The 9,250-nt window shown below is 31.0% G+C and overlaps 1 protein-coding gene across 3 annotated transcripts in view; it reads left to right on the top strand.

Moving 5' to 3' along the window:
- Positions 1-8,953, top strand: part of LOC130894051 (general transcriptional corepressor trfA-like) — a 33,434-nt gene extending 24,481 nt beyond the window's left edge. The window contains exons 8-11 of one of the 3 annotated variants that reach the window (XM_057800589.1): positions 3,008-3,300; positions 4,943-5,094; positions 7,763-7,853; positions 8,803-8,953. In XM_057800589.1, the coding sequence (XP_057656572.1) occupies positions 3,008-3,300; positions 4,943-5,094; positions 7,763-7,853; positions 8,803-8,879 (613 nt within the window). In that variant the 3' untranslated portion in view covers positions 8,880-8,953. The remainder of the gene's footprint in view (positions 1-3,007; positions 3,301-4,942; positions 5,095-7,762; positions 7,854-8,802) is intronic. The other 2 variants (XM_057800590.1, XM_057800591.1) reach the window with 2 other exon arrangements.
- Positions 8,954-9,250: the final 297 nt, after the last annotated feature.

Genomic DNA, 9,250 nt, shown 5'->3' on the forward strand with positions numbered 1-9,250 from the left:
TAGGGAGTGGGGAATGATTTTTAGATAATTACCGTATCTGATCCATAAGTGTGTGTCTGTTGAATGAAATTAGTGTTTATTGAAGTAAATGTATATTTAAATATTTCAAATCAATTTTGTATGCCAATAAACAGTATATACTGTAATTTTTGACGTTTCCACCCACTTCGGTCTTTATCAAAATTTTGAGAGAAAATAGTAAAAAATCAATTTGTTCCTATTATTAGGCAAGGCCCAAATTGGGACACGTAGAGAACATTGGGGGTGACGCAAGATTGAATATATTGACGCAAATTGACGACCTGACACGACACACGTGAGCTCACACACGTGTTCTACTGTGCCACACGTGTGGGTGACTAGCGAATCTTTCCTTAATTATTTTACGAAAATATGACAAAAAAAGTTAATAAAGGCGGTAATGGAACACAGCGAGCTTTACGACGCGAAAATGGTAATTATATGAAGACGAAATGGATGAATAGGAATTAAATTTCTTCCTTATCAAGGAATAAAATAACATTTCCTCCTCAGCATCATCCGATTCTGATTCAGAACTTAATATCAACAAACAAAAATTATTTTGTCGATTGTCAAAAAATGTGAGACATGTTTTGACGTCGGTTATCGTGAACTGCTAATCAAATCCAATCCCCACCGTTTCCTATTTGAAAACGCGTGTCTCAATATGGGGATTCACCACGCAGCTCGTGTAGCATGTACGAGTCGTGTCTTTCGTGTCACCTACCTCCCACGTGCCAGATGCGTCCCAATTTGCGCTATGCCTAACTCAAACTATATATCACCACTGGTTCTTTTTTGCTATAATTTCAGTACCTTCTCTCACCATTTTCTTAATATCACCCTCCATTTGAATTTCCTAGGCTGTGCATAGAAACACTCGATTACAATAAAAATATTCGTTTTCAATTTATTCAATTTATGTTTATAAAGTAACGGAACTTGTAATATTTATATTTCTGGTGGGTTGAAACAGGGGCACCTAAACTTAAAAGATAACAAACGCCAACCAAATACCTTTTATTTTATGAAACCCTGTGATTACGAATCAAAACTGATATTCATTTATGAAATGTTAACTTATTATGATAAATATAATTTGTATAATTGGACAAAGATATCAGGGGATTTACTATATATTCAGTTATATTGGTTCAAATTTCATTTGATAATTTCGACGCGTTTTTTGTGGAAAGTTATTCACAAGAAGAAAACATTCAGTGTTGCCCTTTTCCACGCGGGCAATCCAGGATTTTCATTTTCTTCCTAGGTAGAAAATGTTTTTTTCAAATAATTCAGGTTTACAACATAGTCTATTAGAAATTCATAGGATGTACCTTTGTTCCAAAATAATTAACAGGAACTGAACATTCTGTATATATTTTCTGTTTTTTTTTTGTTTTATAGTTACCACCATTAAAAATTTAATTAAATTAATGATTAGTCAGGTATTATTGACATCACCGTTATGAACCGATCTTTATAGGAGGCAATTGGAAAGTACTAAGGAATTTATACGAGGGCTGCTATTAAGTTTTAAGATAGACATATAAAAACAAATATTTATAATTGGATATGTATTAATTTTTTTTTAAAATATTATCCATTCACATCAATACACTTTTGCATGCATTTGCACCAATTATTGAAGCATTTTTTCCATTCCGATTAAGGTATGTTGATCTGCGGGAATAAGAAGTAATCATTGAGTACTAAACAAAGACTGTACAGCGGCTGACCAATCAGTTCGATGTTTTGACTGTTCAAAAACGTTTTTGTTTAAATGGATTTGTGAGAGCTCATATTGTCGTGGTGGAGAATGGTTCGTCTACTGCGATTGATTTTCCCTATTTTTTTTGTACACCTCTGGCTAACAAATGTTGGTGTACCATTATAAATTGATAGTTCTTCGTTGTTTTAATGGAACGGTGGCGGCATGTCCAGATATTCCGATAAAGCAGGCGACAATTTGTGCTTGTGCTTCGTGCGCGAAAAACTTTTGTTGAATTTGGTGCGACTTGAAAGCCCCATACAGTCGATTATTGCAACGCAAACAAATCTTAATATATGCGAGTGAAATTAATCCCCAAGTATGCCTCAATCTCACATAACGATCTTGCAATATCGCAAATGGTGCTTCATCACCAAAAGTCAAGCGAAAATGGTCACGATTTAATTCCATTTCTTAATCAAGAATGTTTCAAGTATCTGTAAATAACTCAAATAGTACTAGTATGACAACACGTTCTGAGTATATTCACTATTAAAAATGTCAAAATATATGATCGTAATATCAGATTTGACATATTCATATTAATGTTGCCATATCTCAAAATTAAAGTAGCAACCCACGTATTTGTTGAGAAATTAAATATTTCCTACAATAATAAATGCAGTTGGTAACACTTTGAATGGCATCTGACAATAGCCTTATATAGTTGGCCTGAACCATTTGAACAAGCAGAAATCGAAATATTAGCATGATACGGTAATTAAAGAACACACTGTATGTAACAAATCAAATAACTGTGTAGTTAGTCACAGACTGTGCTTGCTATTGTCATGTTTCCCTTTGATTTCCATTGAACAAATACTATTAATTTTCATCAATTCTATTTGTATCCATCACTAATTATTTTCAGTATGCCCCCATAAAACTCTCTTCCAAAATAATCTGGATAAATATGATGGTTCGTTTGTTATTAACATTACAAGGTTTACACTTCTGTTCATTGAAATAGAATACAAGTCTTGGGACAATTTTTCAGCTGTCTAAATTTACTTCATTAATTTGTTGCTATGTTTTCATTATACCATAATTATTAACCTTTTCAGTCCAGCCATCTTCACATTTGGCAATAATGGCAACTCTCTGAATTTCAGTTTACTGAAGATCTGAACTCAAATTAATTATTAAACAAAAGTGTACAAATTTTAAAATGAAATATATTTATCATAGTCAATCTGAAGTAGCGTAAATATGCAGTATTATTTTCAGAGAAATAAATCACGATTCTCGTCAATATAGTAAATCCTCAAATCCCAGTAAATGTATCAGTTCCGATTCTGGTAGGTCGACTCTTCTAAAATCATCTATTGACGAAAATATAAAAACCGGCCGAATATCTAAAACCAAGATAAAAAGAAAAGTTGGATCCAAAAAAAGAACTAAATCACTTGTTAAGGAGGTGGAGAACGTTACTAATGACACAAATGACATTGACGGGATAGATGAGAAATACATTGAAGTACATTCTGAAACTGGAGCACACAAATTGAGTAAGTTTGAGTACATTAGTATTTATTATCGCGCTAAAATACAGAATTGAAATTTAAAAAAAAGATTATAGACGATTATAGAGCTAGTGAATTAGAATATGTCAAAGACGAACTTTTCACTAGGGAGAAAAGTCAGGCATAATTACTGTATGTCTCAGTAAATTCAGCAATATCATATCTACTAAAAAAAATGATAAATTCAGGTTGATGCATTGAAAATATTACTTGATGATTTCATATCTAAAAAAATATGACAAAAACAGAAAATCTACAACACCATTAGATAGTTTATACGATATACTGATTTTCATAAAAGTCATAATTGAGCTGCGAATTCGGTGTTCCGTCTGTATTGCTCGACCTCGACCTTGTAGAACTGGATCTGAATAAACGGAAGGATGACACTTTGTATAATGTAGGAATCCTTCTTGTTACACTTTATCGAAAATTTGTACTTAATCAGGAAAGCTTGTGGAATACAGTTTGTCTTCTTACAGTTTACACTAAATCTTAACTAATGGTGGGCCATTCGATTTTTTCTTTTATCCAATCATTTCATTAAAAGTTATTCCAAGTATAATATTGGTAGCTCATTCAAGTTTTTTGCTGGGCTTAGGTATCATAATGAGGGCTAGAGGTGCTGGTATAGAGAGGTCTCCGAAACATCGAGTCAAATGTCTCATGTAAAATGTGTTTTATAAGGGGTATAGTTGTGCTTATGCCCTTCTTTTAAAGCCAAACGGAAATGCCACAAAATTGGTGGTTTTCTATTTATATTGAATTATTTGAAACCTTATCTAATCTTTCTAGTTCACCAGTTCTATATGACATTACATACAATACAAGCAATTAGAAGACAAATACAGTTGTGTTTTAAATAACCAATTCGAAGTAAATTTGTTAAACGAAAAGGAGTCTGGTGAAACATTCAAACTTCCATCGAAATCAAATCAGACAGCTCAACCAAAAAAGAGGCGACTGCAGAATCATTCTGCTCCAACATTATATATAGGAGAAGCCATTATAAGTTAGATAGCATTCAAACAAATTTATCTTTAGAAACAGAATTTGACATTTGGTGCCAAAGTTTGGCCAAACAGCTAAACAACATGGAGACTTTGAGAGCACTTAAAATCCAAATGCAAATACAGATGTTATCATGAACAACTAGATCTTAGCGGTGGTTCGTTTTTGGTCGCGACGCCTTTCACACACTAATTTGTGTGAACTGGAGGTCCTATATTATTGATTGTGAAAATCAAGCAGTCGTGAGACATGCGCAGAACGAGTAGTATTTTCGCCCTGTTTACGACGCAGTTTACTAGTGCAGTTTATTTTCCAATATATTTTTTTTTCACAAAAGGCACGTTTTTCAATTAAAAATACTCTTTTTTCCATAAAAATTCTACTCTAAAAGAATTTCACCAAACTGCTGATGAAGAAGAATTTGCCTTTGCTTTCCTCTCATGTCATATAAAATTTTTTTGTCTGTGTTCCCCAATTATTTTAATTTTTCAATTATTTGTTTACCCTTTTGTGTTAACTTGATGTTTTCCACCATATCTGTGAATAATGACGCGATTTAACTAATTCCTTCAATATATTAATTGTTTATTACATCAATGTTTAATTAATTTCTTAGAGTATATTGAACAAAATCCAAGGTTTAATCAACGTTGTGACAATTTGAAGTATTCAGATCCCTTGGATCATACTAACGGTGCTTCCATGGTATATGTGGAAATACCTCCAGGGGAAATTAAGAAGAAACATACCAATAAAAAAAATAATTTAGTAAGTATGTCGTTTTTTGTTCTAATCTTTAATTTTGTGTGTAGTGGCGCGTTTGAGGGAAGAAATTTAAAAGTTTCTATTGTTTTTTAAGTAATTGAAATCGTGGTATTTATGGTTTATAACGTATCACAAAAATTTATTATTAACTTGATTTTTCAATTACACCCATCTATTTTTTTATTTCAAAAATAAGTATTTCTTTGTGATTTTCGGTGGTTTTAAATCGTATTCTTGTAAAAAATTTTAAAATTCATAGGTTTCAAAATTTAATATTCAAATTGACGTTGATAGAATACACAAGTATTCGAGAGGACGGAAAATAATGAAGTTGGTCCACTTTGATGTTTTATTGCCAAGCTCTCAATAAGAAATCGCTCATAATATAACTGGCAAAGTTTATATACATAAGCAAATTGTCAGTGTCAATATCGTATTTTGATAAAGACTTAAAGAAAAGTGGAAACGTCAAAATTTATCTTTCTTTAAAAAACTATAAAAAAACTAATTTCAAAACAGAAGAGACCTATATATATATATATATATATAATTTCTAAAATGTATTCCGCGTTCATCAAAGGGGAAAACAACTACTTTCCTGGTTAATGCCTCCCCTCTTAACTACTGACTAGTTTCAATGTTATTACGTCTCATCAGTGCAGTTTAACACCCCTCTTTCGGGCTTGAGACCCGAACTGAAGGCAACATCAAAGGGCGTCGCATTTGGTACTTGTAGTTAAACATTGCCCAGTTAACGCTAAGTAGCGCCATCCTCACTTCTAACTGCGAACCATTGGTCAGGTAGAATCTAGCGTATTTGCCGATTGAAGAACGGCGGAATACATTTTCGAAATTATTTCAGAGGTGAATAGCAGAAATCCTTTATTTTGATACATTTTGCACACCTCATTTACCATGTTTATGAAAGTAGTTGCTTTCACCTTTGAAGAAGAAAAATTAATTTTTTTCTCAAATATGTAGCAGTACTTAATTCCAACTAAATAGTAATCTGACTGGATAGCTAGCTCTGTATGTCTAATGCAAGACAGGGACGGAATAGTAAGCACTGCGCGACCATAGTAGAGCGAAAGAGATATCATCAAGTAGCACGGTGCCCCTTTGTTTTGAAACAGCACGGCAGCGCGACAACGCAATTACTTGCGAGCCGTGAAGCCGCTCGTAGCGTAAAAATTTGAGAAGAAGCGCGAGAATTTTCAAAGTTTTCTCATGTATTTTATTATCTATTATTATAATTTATATATATATATATATATATATATATATATATATATATATATATATATTTAGGCTTTTTATTCATTTCATAATAAAATATATGAGAAAACTTTCATTGTATTTTATGTTTATACTTTATAAAATACTCGTATAAAAAAATCCCTCAAAAATTACTATAATTGCTGTTCATCAGATGTTTATTCATTTCTTCTCCAATGTTTTTCTTATAGGTTGTATAAGCAATAAATAGTATAAGGCTCGAAGGAATATAAAGTATCGTTCCAGGCATTTGTCATTAAAATAGAAGTGACAATAATGTATTTTCTTAATAAGAAATGTTTGAACTTCAATTTGATTATAATTCGAATGTACTGTAGAAAAAATATAGCGATGTAATGCACCTTATTTGCACTGGCACTAAATGATTTTTTCAATAGTTACAGTGAGCAGTATTATTTAGAAAATACTTAATCGGTAACTCGATAGGCCATGTTTTTTTCAGCCAGCTCTTGGACTACTAGTATAATAGGAGTAAGTGAAAGAATCAACTAAATTTTTCAACCTAGAGACTAGAGGAGAAGGGTAATTTGTAAAACCAAAAAACGTTACACGGGCATTCTGAAAAAAGTTGAACAGAAATTCTGCCCACAGCTAAAAACGAAATTGTACGTTGGAGAAGAAATTTATCAAGGAAGAAGACATTATTATTTGGACAAAAAAGGGCTTATATGAGGATACATTGGGCTAGGAACAATAAAATTTGTAAACTGAGTTATGTATGAGCTTGTAGTAAGTGACAAACCGTGGAATCTTGTGTTGCAAATATCTATATTGATATCACCATCAGTATTAGCAACCAAATGTTTTATTTGACCTTGCGCACATGACGAGTGAAGAAAGACAGACTTAATTATTTCTTACTTATAAAAAGTTTTTAAGGCATTAGGCCACCGCAGAGGCAGAAAAAATAGGCTTTTGGAGGATTTCTTTTCAGCAATATTACAAGATAAATTGAGATAACATAAACGTGATTTTATTGTACATATCCGTGACTGCTCATAATTTTTTTGAAGCGATTTATTTTAAAATGGCGGCTGTGCATCGTTTTGGCGTTGACGTTTTTAGTAGTAGTAGTAGAAAATCATGAATACCAAAAACCGAGTACTTAAAGGTTTCTACCACCCATAATCTTTTGGCACATAACTTTTGAGGTCCTAAGGGGCTATTTAAAATAAAATATACAAATATAATTTTTAAAATTCCAAGGTGGCCTAAAGTATTAAGTCTCGCCACATCTAAATTGCGTGAATTAAAAAAATAAACGTAGATATTTGTTGTCAAACAACTTCTGAGTTGTAAATTTTTTTTTATTTAAAAAAATTATATTTTATCAGTTTACTCATTTTTTAATATATTTTCTTTTATTTTTTTTTAGTTTTATTGTGTTATCGAAGGTCGTGGTAGAGCTTTCGTTCAAGATGAAGTAACTGGAATTAAAAAGAAGAGCCGATTTATTATACCCACAGGTTAGTAAATGAATGCATTTTCTAGTAATTTCGTAATCCAGAACATAGTAAATATGATAGATAATAAAAAAAATCCCCAATTCTTTGAAACTTATTATAATCTACAGAAAAAGAAATAAATATCTCGCTCATTTAAATGTTTATGTTTGTCTTGATCAAAAACCTCTGTATTATAATGACAGATGAGTGCAATAAAGATCCACTTTTTACAGTAAATATAGTTCAATAAAGTTGTATTTATTTCATGAATGTTGAAAAATATTTTTAATAAAAGATCCTTAAAGAGAAAGAAATTTATCAAAAAAAGTGTTGATTCTCGGAACTGCACCATGATTGGTTTTAATTTTAATTCAACGCTGTAAAATATCCTTCGGCTTTATTATTAGGTTGCACCGCCTCGAAAGCGGGTACTTTACTTACAAGTTACTGAAAGTAAATTGACATTTTTTTGTTGCACACTTCAATGTTCTGCAATCTCTATCAAATTTTCCATTTCATTCAACTTTTAAGAAGTCCCAATATATATTTATATTATTTATATTTATATCAGTACTCATTGTTTACATTTTATTATGTTTTGTTGCAACATTGTTTGCACATCTAAATTTTTGTAATGTATATTCAATTCATTTTCTTTTTGTACTTCTTCAAGCTCATTATCCAAATTTTAAAATTTAAATTTTGTAAATAAAACAACAATTTTAGCATTTTTTCTTTCGCAACTGTCGCGATTTATGTTTGTCATTTTTTGTTGTAAATTTAAATTTTTTTTCGAGAAATGTAACGTTAACTATACATGGTTACAACAAGTAATGTTGCCAGGGTGCTACTTCCAGAAATATTTTATATAACCAAGGTTCACATCAATAAATGCGTTAATTAGCATATTAGATCTACTTCATTAATTGGAGAATAGAATATTAATAATCAATTTTTTCTATATTTCCAGGTTTATGCTACTCCATAATAAACGATAGTAGCAGTGAAAGTCTCCTATTAGCCTGCGTGAAAATGCCAGTTTCATAGTTGTGTATTCTATCATATTCTATCTTCATTTATGTTTTTGAATATCGTTATCATTAAATTTCTATTGTACCTCATTTTTTTTTTCATTTCTTGTATTCTTATAATCACATTTGCTTGTAAATTTGCCATTCAGAGTATATAAATTTTAAACGAGAATGATAAAAATAATATAATTATATTCTATGAAAATTTTATTGTTTTGTTTGTTTAGTCGTAGTAGCCTACTAGATCTGACAAAAAAGTTTTGTTATAGTTTTTCTTGAAATTTAGAATAAGTATAAGTAAGTATAACTATTTTTTAGTTGTTAATTAATTTACCAATAAAGTACTAAAACGCATTTAATTATCAATAAACATTTATATCCATATAT

Source organism: Diorhabda carinulata, chromosome 5 (assembly GCF_026250575.1).
Source record: "Diorhabda carinulata isolate Delta chromosome 5, icDioCari1.1, whole genome shotgun sequence".
Lineage (NCBI taxonomy): Eukaryota > Metazoa > Arthropoda > Insecta > Coleoptera > Chrysomelidae > Diorhabda > Diorhabda carinulata.